An 18,290-nucleotide genomic window follows, 5' to 3' on the forward strand; every position below is an offset into this window, starting at 1 on the left:
GCCGTTGTTCTGCAGCTAGCGAGACAGACGGACAGACAACCCCTTCAATGACCACACCCGTCGATGGTTCTTGCGATTTATTGACCGTAGAGGCGAGTCGAGAAAGTGCAAAACTGTAACAAACACATAAAAACACTTGCACGTGCATACAAAACACAACAAAATAACGTGCCCCGCTTGTCTGCCAAGTGACCAACAGTTGACTAAGCTAGGCTGCTAACGTTTGCGATCTTAAATGCTCATCGGAAGCAAACATTCGCTATGCGTTTCAAAACGTAAATTCACCGTGAACAACCCAAAGCAATTAAATCCTACCATTGCGCACTAAAAATATACAAACAAAATGTCGATTCGTGTTTTCAACAAATGTTTCGGTTGATGAAACGCAATGGCAGCCTGCTTTCATGGACAAACAAATACAAAAATTAAGTATTTACTGTTGAGAGGCTGCGGCCCGGTAGTCCAGTGGTTAGCACGTCGGCTTCACAGTGCAGAGGTACCGGGTTCGATTCCAGCTCCGGCCTCCCTGTGTGGAGTTTGCATGTTCTCCCCGGGCCTGTGTGGGTTTTCTCCGGGTGCTCCGGTTTCCTCCCACATTCCAAAAAACATGCATGGCAGGCTGATTGGACGCTCTAAATTGTCCCTAGGTGTGAGTGTGGGCGTGGATGGTTGTTCGTCTCTGTGTGCCCTGCGATTGGCTGGCAACTGATTCAGGGTGTCCCCCGCCTACTGCCCGGAGACGGCTGGGATAGGCTCCAGCACCCCCCGCGACCCTAGTGAGGATCAAGCGGTTCGGAAAATGGATGGATGGATGTTGAGAGGCTGAAATTTAAAAAATGCGTTGAATTTTATGTTAGAATCTAAACAACTAACCAATTATCAAAATAGGTGATTGTGATTACCAATTAGTTGTCCATTTATTGATTGCTGCACCTCGAACAATGACACACTTTCCCTTGCATTATCTGTTTTTACAAAATAATTGAAATAAGTCATGGAAAAGAGTGACAGCAAACTATTTGAGTCTACATTCTACAACTATTTTCCATTTATGTTCCAAAGGAACTTAGTGAAAATGAATGCTTGTAAATGCTTGTCTTTTCAACAGACACGTTTTCAAAGTCGCTCAAATGGTTGTTGGGCACTTTCAAAAAGTTGCTCAAGCTAGCAACTTCAGAGCTAACTCGGCACCTTTGCGCATGCGCACATTACCCGAAAAGGCAAAAAAAAAACAAAACAAAACATTGGGGTCACGAACTCTGACCCGCCTTCCATTCTCAGAAAAAAAGGATAATTTATTTGGATAGTAAAGGATAAATTCGATTTACAGCGTCCTATGGACAGGTAAGGAAATCTGACTTATGTGTGTATGGAGGCGCCACTGTTGGCGTCGCCGTTTGAACGGTCCCATCCGCGGGGAGGGCGCCGGGGAGCAGCCCGGCCGGGCTGCCTGCCTGCTATTGACTTCCTACTAGCACGCAGCTAACAGCTAGCTAGCCGGCACTCGCGTTCGCACCACGCCGAGTAAGTATATCGTCCACGTCAATAACCCCTGGAACCGACAGCATATTAGTTGACATTTTTGGTGACGTCCACGTTAGCATAAGTAACGCATTCGATCGCCGACTCGTGTGCTAGCTGCTATTTCGCAGACGTTAGCTCAAACGTGTAGTTTGCTAACCGCGATTCCTTATTTGCGACCGGAAGGCGCAGCTTCAAAGTGGAGATAGTCGCGCTGCAAACGCTGTGGCTTTGTAGACGAATGTCGAAAGCTTTTAGAATGCGAACAACTTTGGTCGCCGTCGCTGCGTTTCCGCTGCGCTCGCGCGGCCCTCCTAGCATGCTTGAACCCTTCAACGTTGACCTTTCACCGACAGGAAAAGAAATACCTTTATCTTCCGTATCGATTTTTCTCCCAAGGGGGGCCCTGTCAGTCGGGAGTTTTTCCTTTCTCCTACCCCCCCCCCCCCCACCTTTTATTTATTTTTGCTCGGAAACGAAAATGACGCCTGGTCGTTCCTTGCCACTTTCATCGCGAATAAAACAATGAGCATTTAATTGTCCCGGCGGAGTTGCTAACGCAGGCCAGAAACATTTGTCGGTGACGGCCGGTAATGCATTGAATGTGCAAAGGGCATTTGATACATTGTCCATGAATAAACCCTTAAGCTCCGTAAGGGCCACGTACTCGTACACTCCTTGTCCTTTTATTATCGGATCAACCTGCAGTTCACTCCCGTTATTATTTAAAGTGTGGAAGTGCAAGTAACCTCTTGCTAGTCTCAAACAGCTGTGAGCCTACACTCGGGGCTCAGGGAGTCATTCTTTAACCGGGCCGACCCCCAGTGGAGCAGATCTTATGATGCAGAGGCCAATTTGCAGACCCGCGACTCAGCTGCTTTATGAACTATGTCCAAGCATGGATGACGTGGGGTCGCCACCCTCATGTTCCACACTGTATTATCTGTGACTTTGATTGCGTGGGCCTATAAAAAGGCGGGGCCTGGTCTGGTGAGTGACGTGGGTGCCCGGGTATCTAAAATACACGGCCGCCACTGGTATTCCATATATGTTTGCTCCCTAGGTGCACATACTTGATGGGCCACTGAGGCGAGTCGCAGTGGCCAGTGGATGTGTGCAGTGCGAGTATGGACGGGCACGCGCAGAGGATACAGCTCGTGTCAGCAGATGGCAACATGTCCATGGGGCACCGAATTCAGGTAATGTTTCTTTTTCGTGGCTAGAGAAAACACCGGTGTGAATAGCCTCACCTCCACCGAATATGGACCTCGACTACAACAGCAAATGCCGCGAACCTTCTGCAATTAGGGACGGATGAGTCGGCTGTCCGTGAGCTAAGCTTGTCACCGTCGACGCGGTCGGATAACGTTCATTCGCAAGTGACATTCTGTGTCCCGCGTGCCGTTTTCGTCTCGTCGGTATATCTTTCCCCTGTCACGTCGAAGCGACAAAACAGTCGGTCGGCCTTTTACGGTTGAAAACGATGGCAGAACGCGAGGAGTTGAATTTGTTCCGCGATCCAGCTCGCCACTCAAAACACGCGCATCTGAAATCGCCTTTCTCCATCGAAACGCCATCGATACGTTCCAGCCCGGAGGCCAGCGGCGGCATTTTGGACCAACCGGAACGGAGGATCGGCTGACTGACTCCAAAGTCACGCGCGTGACGGCCGTGCGGCCGAGATGTGGCGAAGGCACGAATGACTGTTTGAAAGTGCTCTTGAGAAAGCGGAGGCTTGACTTTAGCCATCCGTGAATCTCCTCCAGATTGTGAGCGATCCGCAGAAGAAGATCCAGATCGTCACCGCCCTGGAGCCGGCGTCTCCCGGCAAGCAGCAGTTTATCCTGACCAACGCCGAGTATTCCCCCGGCGGGAAGGTGATCCTGGCCAAGCGAGAGGGCTCCCCCAACAAGGTCCTCCTCGCCAGCCCCGACGGCTCCGGGCTCAACCAGCTGCTCTTCGCCTCTCCCGATCTGTCGGCACCGCAGATTCAGGTGAAAGAAACATTCCTGTGAAGGAAAGCCCTGTTGAATTGCGAGTCATCCTTTGTGCGTGCGTGCGTGCGTGTTTTTGAAGTCTGAATTTGGACTTGTGTGCCTTCAGATGAAGCCGTCGGGGCTGCTTCAACATTTTGCTCTTTCAATACGCATGTCTCATTCTCTTGTGTTGTGAAGTTGAACATCCGGCAGAAAAATGTTGCTCCTTTTCAAAACTAAAAGCAGATTTTTGTAAATGTCTCTTTTTTGGGGGGGGGGGGGGGACAAAAAAAAAACCAACTCGACAGACATAATGTGTCTCCTTTCGCGGCGGACTACGGAAAAAATCCGCTTGAGCCAAAGCGCTCTTGCTCTTTGGAGGCCGACTCGGACGTTCTTTCCCTCAAATTTTGTGTTCATTTCTTGATTCGAACGGGCTTTCGGGCGGCGCCGGCGGGGTGACAATTTCGTCTTCGGTTGCTCGCGAGGTGTTGAGCGCCGCTCTTCTTTGTCCCTTTGCCAGTTTGTCACCGAGGGCCCCGAGCAGTCCGTGGCCAAGTCGATCGTGGAGTACTGCGTTGTGTGCGGGGACAAGGCCTCCGGTTGGAATCCTCCTCAATTTGCCCAAAGGCCATTTCAAAACAAACCAAAAAAACGAAACCTTTTTTTTGATCCCGCTTTGTGTGCATCCCCTCGCCGTGACCTCGTTTACGCAAACAGGGCGCCATTACGGAGCCGTCAGTTGCGAGGGCTGCAAAGGCTTCTTCAAGCGCAGCATCAGGAAGAACCTGGCGTACACGTGCAGGGGCTCCGGCGAGTGCGCCATCAACAAGATCCACCGAAACCGCTGCCAGTACTGTCGACTGCAGCGCTGCATGGCCGCCGGCATGAAACAGGATTGTACGCCGCCGCCGCAGCAGCGGGCGCGCTCGGGCGTCTCCCGCGGCCCTGACCGCGGCGCGCCGCTTGTCTTGCAGCCGTGCAGTGCGAGAGGAAGCCCGTGGACGTGCCCGCCAGGGAGAAGTCCGTCAACTGCGCGGCCTCCACCGAGAAGATCTACATCCGCAAGAACCTGTGCAGCCCGCTGGCCGCCACGCCCACCTTCGTGTCCGACAGGGAGACTTCCAGGTGACGTCGTCAAATGCTTCCGTCGGCCCGGCGCCCCGCGAACTAAAAACGCACACGTTTATTGATGCCGAGGCGGCCTTTCGCCTCGATTTTCATTCTGTCCGTCGTTGGCCATCGCGCCAAATGCATCATGGGAAATTCTTCTTTTGCCCCCAACCGGTTTCTTCCGCCATCCAGTGGACGGGCATCGAATTGCATTTTCCCGCCAAAGGCGGACGAACAAAAGTTTGACGATTCGGATTCGTCGGTGACCGGTTGCGCGGTGCGTCCCTTTTCTTGACCTCGTGGTTTGATGCGTGTCCGTCCAAACAGGTCGGCGCATTTGCTGGAGTCCGGCATGTTGCTCAACATCCAGCAATCTTTCCCCAAGCTGGAAAACGCCATCTTCATCCCGGCGTCCCCGGAAAAGGTAACTAACTCCTTTTTGGCCCTCCCGGTGGAAAAGGGACAAAAGGCCGCGAGAGGAGCCGCGGGGGCGCAAAAGTCGCCGCGCGTTGATGATGATCGTGCGGGGGGGCCGCTTAGATTTTGGATTATTTGGTCTTTTTTTTTTTAAATGCGGCGCAGACACCCGTAGCGGCTCCTCTCGTTTTATGTTGCGAGGGAAGAAATGTCATCTGTGCTGTCTGTTCCGTGTTACACCTGCAGTACGTTGGACAAGAAAGTTTGATGCAATATTTCACCTTTTACAAAAGGAACTTGAAATTTGGCATTTCACGCTGGAAAGCCACGTGTCTCTTGTCAGCGCGACGACCCGTGCCGCGGCGACCTGGGCACGCTGGCCAACGTGGTGACCTCGCTGGCCCACCTCAACAAGGCCAGGGAGGCCGGCGGCGGCGGCGAGCCGGCCGACACGCTCAGCAACGGCGACGGCTCCGTGACGGACCCGCAGGAGGACGAGCAAAGCGATATCAGCAGGCGAGTGAGGACGCCTCCCCCGGCGCAGAGTCGGACCATTTTCGCGGCCGGGCCGTGCGCTGGCGCGCTTCGAAGCCTCTTGGACGTTGCCCCGGCGCTCCGCGGGGGACACCTTCCGCTTCCAACTTTGTTTATCTTTTTCTCCTTCGAAGACGGCGCAACGGTGCCGTTGCTATTTCGGGAGCGGCCGTAACATCAAAATGCGCGCGTTGAGACGTCGCAAGCGGCGCGGAAAAGAAACGCTGCCAATGGGAAGACCGCTTTGGATTCCAAACACGTGAGCGCGTGGAACCCAATCGAAGCGTTCCGTTTTCAAAGGCGGCAAATGCTGGCGTTAGCGGAAAGGAAACGCCGCCGCTACGTCGTCGTCGTTTCCACTCGAACCGAGCGCAACCGCATCCAATCGTAATCCCGGCGACTTGAATGACGTCCGGCCGTTGCGGCGAATTGTCTCCCCCCCCCCCCCCCCCGAGAGCCACTTTTCCCGTCGCGCCCGCGGAGGCTTAACCCCCCCCCCCCCCCCCCCTGTGTCTCCTCCAGAGCCTTTGACGCGCTGGCCAAAGTCCTGCACGCCGGCGACGACTCGTCGCCGACCAACCTGGAGGCCGCCATGCGGCTGATGTCGGGCGACCAGTCGGGCCCGGTGTCGGACGTGGAGGGCTCGCTGCTCTCGGAAAGCCACATCCCATTCAAGGTAAGCGCGGGGGGGCGACGCCGGCTGCCGCAATCTGCCGATGGCTCGCTGACCTTTTTTATTTTTTCTTCTCGCCGCAGCTGATGATGCCCGTGCCCGTGCCGGAGTTCCTCAACGTCAACTACATCTGCGAGTCGGCCTCGCGCCTCCTCTTCCTGTCCATGCACTGGGCGCGCTCCATCCCCGCCTTCCAAGCCTTGGGGTAAGCGACGGGCGCGCCGCCTCCCGCGCGCGCCACACGGACGCTCCTCGGCAACCGCAGCCCCCCCCCCCCCCCCCCGCCCTTTTTGCAGAGGTCAGGAGGACAACGACATCAACCTGATGAAAGCTTGCTGGAACGAGCTCTTCGCGTTGGGTCTGGCCCAGTGTTCCGACGTGATGAACGTGGCAACCATCTTGAGCGCCATCATCGGCCATCTGCAGACCGGCTTGCAGGAAGGTAGGACCGCCGCGGAACGCTCGCGAGGCATCGTCGGCCACGCGAACGCCATGGGCGCGCTCGCCGTCATTGCGCTTTGTCGTCATAGAAACAATGTTTGCCTTTTTATCAATCCAAAGCGAATGCGGAGGCGCGCGCACCTTTTGGCCTTTTGAGCCTTTCCGAGCGCGGGGCTCGGCCATCGCGTCGAAGCGGCTGCGGAGCTTCGCCCCGCCGAGCCGTCAAATCACTCGATGTGCCATTTCACTTCCGACGCGGCGGCACAGAGCGCCGTCTGATACCGACATATGAACCATCGGCGCTTTTTAGTTATGCCGTCGTCGTCCGGGGACGACGCGCCGGAGAGACGACGTCTCCCGGCTGGCCCGGGAACGCCTCGACGGCCCCCCGGCAAGAGCTGCGAGTCTGGACTCGAGTCCATTTTGGCCCGATCCCGACATCGGTCGCGCGGGGGGGGGGGGCTCGCCGGCGCCGGCCTCGGACGTTCCGCCGCGCGTCCGTCACGCGCGTTTTGCCGTCTCCTCCCGGCCAACAGAGAAGCTTTCCCAAGAGCGCGTGAAACTGGTGATGGAGCACATCTGGAGGTTGCAGGAGTTCTGCAACAGCATGAGCAAGCTGTCGCCGGACGCTTACGAATACGCCTTCCTCAAAGCCATCGTTCTCTTCAGTCCCGGTGCGTCCCGGCCGAGGAGTCCCGACGTACGCGGCGACGCGCGTGCCAAACGCGCTTTCTTTTCTCCCTTTGGATTTGCATCAGATCACCCCGGGATCGACCATACCCTGCAGATCGAGAGGTTCCAGCAGAAGGCCTACGTGGAGCTGCAGGACTACGTCGCGCGCACGTATCCCGAAGATTCCTACCGGTTGGTACCGCGGCGCCGTACGATGGAGTTTGGGTCCCGTCGTCGAGCCCGAATGAGACGGACGGGCGCGGCCTGGTTTTGTTTTCGGTTTCCGCCGCGTTCGAGGAGGCCGAGCGCCGACCTCGGCAAAGAATCGGCACCGACGATTTCCGCCGCTGATGTCCAGACGCGGCCTTATTCTGCGCGCAGGTTGTCCAAGCTGCTCCTGCGGCTTCCCGCCCTGCGCCTGATCAGCGCCGCCGTCACCGAGGAGCTCTTCTTCGCCGGCCTCATCGGCAACGTGCAGATCGACAGCATCATCCCGTACATCCTCAAAATGGACTCCACCGACTACAACAGCCAGTCGCTGCCCGGGGTTTGAGCCTCGTCCCCCCCCGCGCCCCCTCCCCTTTGGCCTCGGGAAAGCGCCCGGACTGTCGCGGTCGCATCGCCGTTGGCCCGCCTCCCCCACCCGCCCTTCCAGTCGGTCCGCAGAGCCTGCCGGCGTCGGATAAGAGAGTCCGCTGGCTATTCGTGTGCGCAATCGGGCCGGAGGCGGCGCTCTTGTAGCGCGTTCACTTGACGGCGCGGAATTTCGGATTTTCCGCTTTGTTCGCCTCAAGACCTTTTTTTTGCAAAAACCGTCGACAAACGCGGTTGCGGCGGACACGTTTCCTAAGACGCTACCCGTCGACGGCTTGGGATGACATTTCGGGATGAACCTAAAATGCGTTGGCTACCGAAATGGACCGACGCCTTCCCACTTCTTTTCCTTTCTGTGACTCTTCCGGTCTCTCTCTTCGCGGCAACCCGCTGACGACGTGCCGCGACGGTCTAAACTCAGTGGCCGCTAAAGCGGCACTGGAAGAGTAACAGAAAGCCGTCGGTGGTCATGCCTTTTAGTTTCCTTCTAAATTCCCGCCCCAAACTCGATCTCCCAAACCTTTTGGGAGTATTGTACAATCATGCTGTCCTGTGGGGTTTTTTGTTTTTTTTTCTTCGCAATCGACTCCAAAACGTTCTTGTGAATTTATTTGTGGCGAAAGGTTATGACCTTGTTTTTTTTTTTTTTTTTTTTTGAAGTTGTGGATTTGTTTGCCCATCCAAAGGATCGGAGCAACAATGCCGTCACTGTGTGTAAATAGAATTTGGTGGAGAGCACTCTGTGAGGATCACATCTTGTCTTTTGGACAAAAAAAACAAAACGATCTATTATGGTCTTGTCATATGAAAATAAAAAGAAGCCTCCCTGATATTTTTCCAACTTCAACACGCTTCTCACGCGTGGCGCTTACACCGATTGCTGATTCAGCTTGGTTGGGCTGAGTTGAACTTTGTCTTGGCCTTACATAAGTGCCTCTCAACAGTAAAAGGTCAGTCAGTCATCAACACGTGCCGCTCCAATAAAGCCGGCGGGTTGTCGACGCGCGGCTGTGGAATGATTTGTCGAGTGACGCCCGAGGACGGGACGGGCACACAAAAGGTGAAGCGGCTCAGTCGATCCGCAAGCGGAGCGCCTTTTCCTCGCGCTCGCGCGAGCGCGGCCCCCCTCTTCCAAGCGGGCGTTCAAGCTCGCGGCGGGCCCGCCCACCAAGCACCAATCTGGTTCAGCCGTTGGAGCCGGCACCGTCCGTCCACCCGAAATGGCCCCGGGAAGGCCCCCCCCCCCCTCCCTGCAAAGCGGGCCCGACGAATAGCGGTGACAAAAACGCACAAACGAGGGCTGACGCAACGCGTGGGGGCGCCGGGCCTCGGCGGATTAGCCCGCCGCGCCGGGGGGGGCTCGAGGTGGAGCGTTCCCACGCTCTCGCCGGGGGCCGGGATTCATCGCGTCCGACGGGCCCCCGCCAAAGCCGGCCACAAAAGCTCCATTTAGCCGGCGGGCCTTCAGAGCGCCAGCTTACGTAAGATTGGAAGCGGGCAACGGAACGGATTGGATCGCAACGTGACGCCGACTCAAATGCCAACGACGGCCGCTCTCTGATCTCGCTTCTTTTTCCAAAATAATTCGATATGGACAGTTTTAGTTTTTGGAGTTGCCCGATTCATTTGATTTGTTTTTGCAAAGGCATTTGAGAATTTTTATGAGGCTGCACAGGCTAACGATATTTGAATCGGTGACGCTAGCGTACGTGACTAGATTAGCGTGCGGTCGTGTAAACTATTTCTTTCTTTAGTTTTAATGTTCTAAAATGTGAGTGGCCGTCGTGGATGTTGACGGACGAATTCGTCGTGCAGTGGCCAAGCGTGTTCCTTTTTTTTCAATGTTTAATTTTAGGTGGTTAAACACGCAACAGGTCACGTTGACCCGTCAACACCTTTCATGTAGCAAAGGTCCCATTTTCAGGACCCTTCGTGTCTTACGTCAGGTCGGCCCACTTTTGAAATTCAAATCACAACCGGCCGCGCAACTAATCCCCCCCGGCCCCCCCGAGGTACACAAGGTTTCTGTTGTGACGCAAGCCATTCAAATCCGGGACCCGTCCACTGAAGGACGCACCCGCTAACGCTAACCATTCTCAGGTGCACAAGAATAACAACAAAACACGGGGAGTGAAAATGGGTTGAAGTGTGTCATTTGTAAAAACAACCCACGTGGGGACCGACCAATTTGGGGGGGGGGGGGGTCAAAAAATGAAATGAACACAATGTGGACACGGGAGTTGGTGGGCCCAAGGGCAGCTTGTAGTTGACGTTGGTTGAACACACACAAATACGACAGTGGGTGCTGGAAGGACACGTCACCAAACCTTCTTTGCATTCTCTTCTTGTGTGTCGTGAGGACTGAGATCGTCTTTCGGGTACTCGCGGAGGCTGCCGATACCAGCCACTGACACTTGGGACAAAAAAAATCGGACATCGGGTCAACTTTCCTCACGTTTGGATTCATCGCAATTGGCAAAATGGATCCGATGCGTCAAGATGGGAAGAACTGTGCGCGTGCTCGTCCCAAGCTTGACTCACGATGAGCGACGAGTCAATACTGTAGTGCCTTGTGCTCAAAGGGTTAAAACAAGGGCGGGCGCTCACAAAGGCGGGGTTGTTTCGGCCGCTGAACAGAGCTGAGAGAGAGAGAGAGAATGCTCAAAGCTCCCTCAACAGACGAGCAGACTCGCTAACACACACACGCGCGAGAGGGGGGGAGGAGAGAGTCGGGCCGCCAGCGCACAAGCATGCCGCTCGACTCGCTCCACTTTGTCAAGTTGTCTTCGTTTGAGCCTTGACGGGGTTCGGCATGCCCAGCGCCAGCGTGTCCGTGCGGAGTTTGTCCGAAGTGGAGAAACGCCTCGGCGGCCGGCCGGTGAGTGTTCGCCGCTCGCCTCCTTGTTTTTGCGCTTGCCGTCGTCTTTCGGAAAGTCGCCAAACGGGCGTTCGGGCCAAAAGCGAGCCGCGGCCGGCGCGACTCCGTCAAACTTCCTCGACGTTCGGGCGCGCTGCCGCCTCGGTGGGGAGAGTCGCGGGGAGTCGACGAGCCGGACACTTTCGAGGCTTGCTTTTTTTCTTTTGGCCCCCCCACGTGACGTCATTTCACAAAGGGAGCCTTCGCGTCACGAGATTCGAGTCGCTTTGGTGTGCGGCGCGACTCGGAACGGAGAAGGGATGACTCGACTCCCGAGTTTGCCTTGCGCCACGGCGAGGACCGAAGACGGACGAAAGCGGCACCGGAGTCTTTGGGGTGAACTTGAATTTCTGTCTTTTTTTTTTTCTCGTTGACTGTGAAGAATCCTGAAGGATGGGCGATTTGGGTCCAACGCCTCTTATTTGCCAATTTCATTGGATTCCGAGTGGCAAACTTTTTGCAACGTGATCAATACGTTCCCGATTTGCTGCCGACTTGGATGCTCTTTTGCCAACGCCTCGCAAAACCAATCCATCGCCAAATGCGCAAAGAGGCGCTCAGTTTGCGAACGTCACTGAAAACGTAGCGCCGACTCGCAAGATCCCCACGCAATCGTGCCAGCTTGTTCTTGGCTGCCCGTCGGATGCCCTTTTCGCTGGCCACTTTTTTTTTTTCAAAACGCAACCTCTGGGTTTCCAAACAAAACACTTCACCGCACTAAAATGTCGAGTTCAATCTTGTGTTTTTGCCTTTCAAATGAAGTCTTTGACAATGATGCGCCCTTTGTCTCGACTCCCCTCGAGACGTCCTTCCTTCCCCAAAAGGAATTGCGCAACACCCCTTCTGTGCCCCTCGATCGGCCACCTCCCTCGCGTGACCCTTCCGAGGGCTTGGCTTTGAACGCGCTTCCAAGTTTTTGTTTTGCCACCCCTGCCCCTCCCAGAATAAAAGTCTATCAAGAAAAAAAAATCGAATTGACCCGTCGAGGCTCCCCGCTGCTCCGTCTTTGCCGGTTTCCGTCTCGCGGCGGGCGACAGGCGGCCGGAGGGAATATCAATAAGCGGGCTGGCTTTGTCGCGAGCGGCAGCCCGGCTGCTCTCGCAGCTCGGCGCTTTGGAGGCGCTCCCTTCAGATGAGCGCAAACGTCGCTTCTTCTGGCGTTCCAGATGCAAAGATGCCGCCGGGGCGCTTTCGGAGCCGGCCGACCGTCCGTTCTCTGCAGGGAATTTTGTTTGGAACCGAATCCGCGCCGCGGCTGCGAGAAGGCCCGCTTTCTCATCTTGGCTGCTCCGTTCGCCCGCGTCGACGTCGCTCACCCCCCCTCCCTCCCCCCCAAACCAACAGCGGTGTGGTCTCAAGACTGCGGAAGTGTGTCATGGTGCCGGTGGCCACAGATGGCCACCCGGGCCTATGTAGGGCAGCGTGGAGGCACTGCGGGGGGGTTGCCCAAACCCAGTAGTTCTTTGCGCTGTTGTGGAACTCAACGGGGGCTCCTGAGGCTGTCTTTGCAAAATGCTCCATATTGCTGTTGTAGGTCAAAGGTCAAAGGCAGTTGCTGCGTGTTTGCCAAGCTAGCCGGCATTATGTTGGGCTCCGTGGAGAGCTTGCGCCTTCCCGACCGGGAAGGGCTGCGGACCCTGCCGGCAATCTGCCAAATGTTTGTGTTTACTCGCCGACTCGAAGCGGCCAAACTTGTTGCGAGCAAAGAATGCAGTTTCGCACCGCTGCGTTGGCTTTGTCGCCGTCGCACCGGCGCGCGCATATACTCGTTGATCCGGCGCGCGCTTGAGGCGGAGAAGGACGTGCGAGCGCGCCTCGGGGGGGATTTCAGCCTTTGTCGCCATCCCGCGCGCCGCCACCTTTCTCAGTGTGTGCGCGTGTGTGTGTGTGCGCGCGCGCGGCGTGTTGTCCTTGCGCAACACAAGGCTCTTTCTCAAGCGCGGCACCCAGGAAAAAGGCCCACTTTGTCTCCGTCCGCCGCTGAGCCGCCTCATGTGGACTGACATCACCCAAACGGCGCGGCGCGGCCGCCAATCAGAGGCCGCCCGCCCGCCCGCCCGCCGCCTGCCTGCGGGCATCGGCTTCCTTTCGGTCCAACCTGTTTGCTCACATGAGGAGCCCGCCGGCTTACCTTCCAACAACGCACTGAAGGCAAAACCAAGGCCAAAAGACTCGGCGCTCGTTGGGCTTGACGAGTCCTTCGGAAGAACCGGTTTGTTTGGTTTTCCACCGGCAAAGAGCCAAGCGGGAGCCACGTCGCCGTACGTCGGCGTTTACTCAAGAGCGCCCGCGCTTTCAAGAAGAAGAAGAAGACGCGGCGTTTGCATCTGCTCGGCGAGCGAGCCTAGCATCGGTTATACTCGCACGTCCTTTGGAACGGTCGGCGACGTGGCACCGGCGAACGCTTCCGTCTTTCTTATTGCTTGTCGACGATCGCCGGCCGCCAGTCGGAGACGGCGCGCTCGCCGGGCACGCCCGCCGTCACTCGTCCGGTTGCGTGCCGGAGGCCACCGCGCAAGCGGCGCTTGGCGCAAAGCTTCGAGGGCGTCGGCCATCGCCGTGTTAACCCCGCCCCCTCAGTCTTTCTTGACAAATGCAAAGACGTCCGGGTCATCGTGTCGGTGTTTGGGTGACACGCGAGTGGGCGTGGTTTCAGCACATTCAGCGGGCGGGCGCGCCCGTCGCATCTGAGGGCCAAATTGTGTCCGCTCGGCAGCTTTTTCAGCCCCGGTGCAAATTTGTCGGCTTTGTCGGCAGCGCTCGCCTGCCGTGCGTCCAACCGAGAAGCCATCCATTTTCTCTTCGCAGGGAAGAGCAATAGAAAGTTCTTGTGCGTGCGTGCGTGCTTACTTGCCACCATTGCAGTCCTCAAAGCTCGGCGGTCTTATCGCAGCGCGCAGGAAGAGGAACGGGCCGCCGGGGTGACAGAAAACGGAATTCTCTCCGCCGCTTTTCTCAACTTCCTCTTTCCTTTTTTGACCTTGTGCGCTCGGCGAGCGAGCCGTTTCACGAGTGCCGCGGACGCGACGCCCGAGCTCCGTTGCGTGCGCGCGCGCTCCACTCGTTTCACGAAGAGCCGCCAGCTCGCATGAGTCGGCGCGCCGTAACCCAGACGGAAGCGCTCGAAAAGTTTGAAGGCCTCTCGCTCGGCCTCCGCGACGACCGCCGCTGACAAAGCCGCGCGTCAAGGACGATATCCCGCCGGTCGCTGCGGAAAAGCTCGCAAAATGAGCATCGATTCCGATCGGCCGTTGGCTTCGCGGGATCGGCCCCGTGAGATGCGGCGATGTCATCGGCGCGGTAGTCGGGGTCACAAGCGCTTTCAAACGAGTTCCCGGTAAAGCGCCGGCCGCCATTTAAAAGCGATCCCGGCGGGTGTCGGGGTCCATCCCGAGACCAACCCCGTCCTCTGTTTTTGACGCCGCAGGACCGGAGCGCCGAGGACGGCTTTCTCAGCCCCTCGACGACGACGACCATGCGGCGAGGTTCCTCGGAGAACAACCTGGACCCGGAGCCGGAGCCGGACCCGGAGCCGGAGCCGGACCCGGACGACGCCGTTCCCTCCCCGTCGTCGTCCTCGGAGTTCCGGCGCAGCCGCTCCTGCTTGGACAACCTCCAGCAGAAGATCCTGAAGGTGACGGAGCAGCTGAAGATCGAGCAGGCGGCGCGGGACGACAACGTGGCCGAGTACCTCGAGTTGGTGAGCGGCGCCGACAAGCAGCAGGTGGGCCGCATCAAGCGGGTCTTTGAGAAGAAGAACCAGAAGTCTGCGCACAACATCGCCCAAATGCAGAAGAAGCTGGAGCAATATCAGCGCAGGATCAAGGACGGCGAGCTCCACCGCCCCCCGCCGCCTCAGGCGGCCGGCGCCAAACACAGCACCATCCCCAGGGAGTCCCGCCGCGAGCTGCTCGGGGACATGACGGGCAGCGGCCGCCACCCCACCATGGACAAGATCAAGACCATCGGACCCGGCGTTTCCCTCTCGCCTCCTTTCTTCTTCAGCAAACCGAGAGGATTCGCCAACCTCATCAGGAACAAGTTCGGCAGCGCCGACAACATTGACCGCATGAAGGCCCCCGCGGACGCCGCCGCCCCGCGGCCGGACGAGGGGGGGGCGGGAGGGGGGCCGCCCCCGCCGCCGACGAGGGCGCTGAGCAGCAGCGCTTCGCTGGCGGCCGGGCCCAAGTACCCCAGCGACGACGAGCGCTCCTCGGGGAGCGCCTCCACCTCGGCCGACGGTAACGGGCTGGCGCGGGGGCGGGGGCGGGGCCGGCCGGCGGAGGGCGACGCCCGCGGCGCGCCGGCCACCGGCCCGGCGGAGGCCGGCCTCATTAAAGACGCGCAGAAGCAGCTGGAGGAGGACATGGAGGCGGTCAAGGCCCGGTTCGCCAGGGAGCTCGGCGTCATCGGCCAAACGCTGCAGGAGGAGCGATACAGGTCGGTTCCGGCCGCAACTCGAATCCGATGCCTCGCGATCGTCCCGTTGCCATCCGGATGGAAACGCGGCGCGGGCTCTCCGTTTCAGGTGTGCGCGTTTGGAGGACCAGCTGAACGACCTGACGGAGCTTCACCAGCGCGAGATGACGGACCTGAAGCAAGAACTGGCCAGCGCGGAGGAGCGGGTGGCCTACCAGGCCCAAGAGAGGGCCCGCGACATTCAGGTTAGCCGCTCCGCATCCCGCCGGCGCCTCCCTGCGGCCGCTCGGTCCTCGAGCGTCCGGTGAGCCCTTTTTCCACCCGCCGCCGCCGCCGCGCAGGAAGCTCTGGAGTCGTGCCAGACGCGGGTGACCAAGCTGGAGTTCCAGCAGCAGCAGCAGCAGCAGACGGTGCAGCTGGAGAGCGGCGACGCCCGCGTCCTGCTGGGCCGCAGCATCAACATCATGCTGGCCCTGATCACCGTCATCCTGGTGTGCGTGTCCACCGCCGCCAAGTTCGCCGCCCCGCTGGCGAGGAGCCGCCGGCGCGTGGCGGCCACCGCGCTGGCCGTCTGCTTCCTGGCCGTCTTCTGGAAGAACCGGGAGCGCCTGCCCTTTGCCGTCGAGCGCCTGCTGCCGCCGGCGTAGCCGCGGCCGATCGGCGTTTCGGCCTCTGCCGATTGAGTCCGCGGACCTCGGCGCCACCCCCCCTCCGGGCTTATATTCCGCAGCCGCGCTCTATTCGGTGATTCAGACCGGTAGGAGAATTTTCAAATCTGTTCTCCGGCGGGCCGCTGCAGATGTTTGATGCTCACTTGAGGGGAGTCCCTTCCGATCATCCGGTCGAGCGGAGACAAAAGCGCGGACGAGCACGCCCCCGTTTCTTGGAGACGGTTGCGGCAAGCGGGCTTCTGATCCGTCAGCGCCCCGAGATTTCGGACTTGGCCGTGACTTTGAAGGGTTTACTAACAACAATCCCCTTTTTTTCCCCTTTAATTGCTGAAAACAATGAAATGTTGTTGTTTTGCTTTACGTGAAGGACAACAATTTGCTTCCTGAAATTGTTTTGACGGATTGCCACTCGGGGTCCTCGATCCAGGAAGAAGGCTCTCGCTGACACAAGGCGGGGGGGGGGGGGGGGATTGGGTGGACAAAAAAAAAATGGACACCGACCGGACAAAACATTAGGTACGCGCAAGTCGCTCCTGCTCCGCCTTTGCGACGGCAAGAGTAAATGGCTTGAAACGGTCGCCTTTTCTCAACGGCGGCGACGAGACTTGACCTCGGATCGCGCGATCCCAAATGGCGGCCAATGGCATCGTTTTCATATGATTGGCTTTTTCAAAAGTTGCCACTCCGAAAGGTGGCAAAAAAAGAGCCGCGCTCTGCGGCGAGATCCGTTCTACTTTGGGCCGCAGGAAAAACAACTTGCTGTCGTCCTTTTGATGCGGGCGGTACGAGGTCGGCTCGGTTGCCGCCGCTGGCGTACGCAAACGCAACGTCCGAGCGCGCCGCCTTATGCGGCCATGGACTCGGCAAACGGAGGCGCGTCTCGGAGCCGCGGAATCCCAGCAAGAGTAGCGCGAGCGCGGCTTTCTTTGGACCGTCTTGGAAGCGCGAAGCGATCGAGGCCAATCGGATCGAACGCGAGAAAATGGGAGTTCCCCGGGGATCGATCCTCGGCCGCCCCAAAAATGTGAAGCCGGCCTTCTTTGTCACCGTAAAAAACATTTTTGATACGTTCCAATTTGCACACGGCTACCTGATGAAGTGTCTTTTCTCTCACTGTAAAATTTGCACATATTTAAAAGAATAAATAAATAAATGAAATGGACCAACTTCCTGCACGGATGCCCAAAGTACATCGGACATCATTTCATGCCTCGCACCTTGTGAGGTTCATTGTTCGAATCCCGGCTCGGGCCCTTGTTCGTGGATCTTACATGTACTTGTGCAGGCGCTCCCGTATTGGCCCCCAAATGACTTCAATTGTCCACCGGCGTGAATGGGGCATGGAGTGGGCATCACAAGCCCCCCCACAGAACGGCCTGCTTGCGGAGGCTCATCGCTGACTTCTGGCTGAAGAAGGATCATACTGTGAGAATGTTGTTTTTAAAACTTCGTTCCCTTCTTGGGGGGCACATTCCAGAAGGAACAATCGAAAAATGTTGACATTTAATGAACATATCTTCTACAAAACATTTCACGAAGCGCCTTAGATTTCCTTCGACAAATGTGCAATTGACTTTTCTCATTCACATCTATGCATTGCTACCGATTGTACAAAGGCACAAAACTTGAACAAGTAATTGGTATTGAAAAATATTTAAAAAGATTCAAGGAGATTTATCAAGAAAGGAATTTTAAAACCATTTACACGTGCGCATAGAAAATCTAAATGTAAACCCTGCCTACACCTCCCAAACTAAGGAGAGTGCTGTTAAATGTGTCAAGAATAAAGTATTGACATGTGGCCGATGGCGTCCGCTGTGTTGGGTCTGTCTCGGTGACAGACTTCTTCTGTGATCAACACAATGTTGTCTTCTACTGTGATCAAAACGGCGTGTCCGTCTAGCGGATCCTCCGCGAATTACACCGTATTCAAAATAGTCATTCTGTGTTTTTGATGCCTTTTTTCACTTTTAAATGATCCCGCGGGCCTGATCGAACCTCCTTGGGCCCCGCGTTCGACACCCCTGAACGAAAGCCTTTTTAATCGGCGTCGACGGAGTTTGTCTTCCGGTTCGGCGGCGCTCGGTTTGACGCTTTCGGATGGCTCGGCGGCCCCGACCAACTTGGTGGAACGGGCGGCAGCAGGGGCGTCCGAGTCGGCTGCTTTCCGCGGAGCGGCCCTCGCACCCCACCGGTGGACAAAAGGATCCTCGGAGGGCTCCTATGCCGTCACCGGAATGCCCACCAGAGGGCGCGAGCGTCGCAAAAATCAAGCTCGGATCGGGTCGGGCTTGGAAAAACAAAAACAAATGGCCGAGCACTATTCAATATTCACTGCCAAA

General features: G+C 57.2%; 2 protein-coding genes and 1 long non-coding RNA gene across 11 annotated transcripts; 2 read left to right on the plus strand and 1 right to left on the minus strand.

Moving 5' to 3' along the window:
* Positions 1-62: 62 nt before the first annotated feature.
* On the minus strand, positions 63-1,110 carry LOC147207058 (uncharacterized). The gene is made up of 2 exons (XR_015100815.1): positions 903-1,110; positions 63-822 (listed from the first exon to the last, which is right to left on the minus strand). It is a non-coding gene; the product is annotated as an uncharacterized LOC147207058 (long non-coding RNA).
* A 90-nt stretch (positions 1,111-1,200) lies between these two features.
* Positions 1,201-8,771, plus strand: nr2c1 (nuclear receptor subfamily 2, group C, member 1). 6 transcript variants are annotated; one of them, XM_086110221.1, is made up of 14 exons: positions 1,393-1,524; positions 2,585-2,720; positions 3,288-3,515; positions 4,021-4,099; positions 4,218-4,397; positions 4,475-4,625; positions 4,938-5,034; positions 5,353-5,543; positions 6,084-6,237; positions 6,318-6,439; positions 6,531-6,676; positions 7,212-7,349; positions 7,434-7,539; positions 7,729-8,771. In XM_086110221.1, exons 2-14 carry the CDS (start codon positions 2,649-2,651, stop codon positions 7,898-7,900), a joined length of 1,836 nt encoding a protein of 611 aa, XP_085966347.1. In that variant the 5' UTR covers positions 1,393-1,524; positions 2,585-2,648; the 3' UTR covers positions 7,901-8,771. The 6 variants fall into 6 exon arrangements, with proteins under 6 accessions (XP_085966344.1, XP_085966343.1, XP_085966346.1 ...); XM_086110222.1 differs by having other exon boundaries at positions 5,371-5,543; XM_086110218.1 differs by lacking the exon at positions 1,393-1,524 and adding an exon at positions 1,201-1,344 and having other exon boundaries at positions 7,212-7,539.
* A 1,809-nt stretch (positions 8,772-10,580) lies between these two features.
* LOC147207060 (transmembrane and coiled-coil domain protein 3-like) lies at positions 10,581-17,749 on the plus strand. 4 transcript variants are annotated; one of them, XM_086110234.1, is made up of 4 exons: positions 10,581-10,819; positions 14,286-15,298; positions 15,387-15,522; positions 15,619-17,749. In XM_086110234.1, the coding sequence occupies exons 1-4, from the start codon at positions 10,754-10,756 to the stop codon at positions 15,922-15,924; spliced, it is 1,521 nt and encodes a 506-aa protein (XP_085966360.1). In that variant the 5' UTR covers positions 10,581-10,753; the 3' UTR covers positions 15,925-17,749. The 4 variants fall into 4 exon arrangements, with proteins under 4 accessions (XP_085966360.1, XP_085966357.1, XP_085966358.1 ...); XM_086110231.1 differs by having other exon boundaries at positions 14,286-15,522; XM_086110232.1 differs by lacking the exon at positions 10,581-10,819 and adding an exon at positions 10,891-11,194 and having other exon boundaries at positions 14,286-15,522.
* Positions 17,750-18,290: the final 541 nt, after the last annotated feature.

The sequence above is a fragment of the Hippocampus guttulatus genome, chromosome 4 (genome assembly GCF_054856545.1).
Source record: "Hippocampus guttulatus isolate MCC_2025c chromosome 4, RoL_Hgut_1.0, whole genome shotgun sequence".
In the NCBI taxonomy this organism is placed as follows: Eukaryota; Metazoa; Chordata; class Actinopteri; order Syngnathiformes; family Syngnathidae; genus Hippocampus; species Hippocampus guttulatus.

Coding starts and splice junctions, on each gene's coding strand:
- nr2c1 (XM_086110218.1), top strand. CDS start 2,649: ATGGACGGGCACGCGCAGAGGATACAGCTCGTGTCAGCAGATGGCAAC. Junction 6,440..6,530: donor CCCGCCTTCCAAGCCTTGGG/GTAAGCGACGGG, acceptor CCCTTTTTGCAG/AGGTCAGGAGGACAACGACA. Junction 6,677..7,211: donor GCAGACCGGCTTGCAGGAAG/GTAGGACCGCCG, acceptor CCCGGCCAACAG/AGAAGCTTTCCCAAGAGCGC.
- LOC147207060 (XM_086110231.1), top strand. CDS start 10,754: ATGCCCAGCGCCAGCGTGTCCGTGCGGAGTTTGTCCGAAGTGGAGAAA. Junction 10,820..14,285: donor AACGCCTCGGCGGCCGGCCG/GTGAGTGTTCGC, acceptor TTGACGCCGCAG/GACCGGAGCGCCGAGGACGG. Junction 15,523..15,618: donor AGAGGGCCCGCGACATTCAG/GTTAGCCGCTCC, acceptor GCCGCCGCGCAG/GAAGCTCTGGAGTCGTGCCA.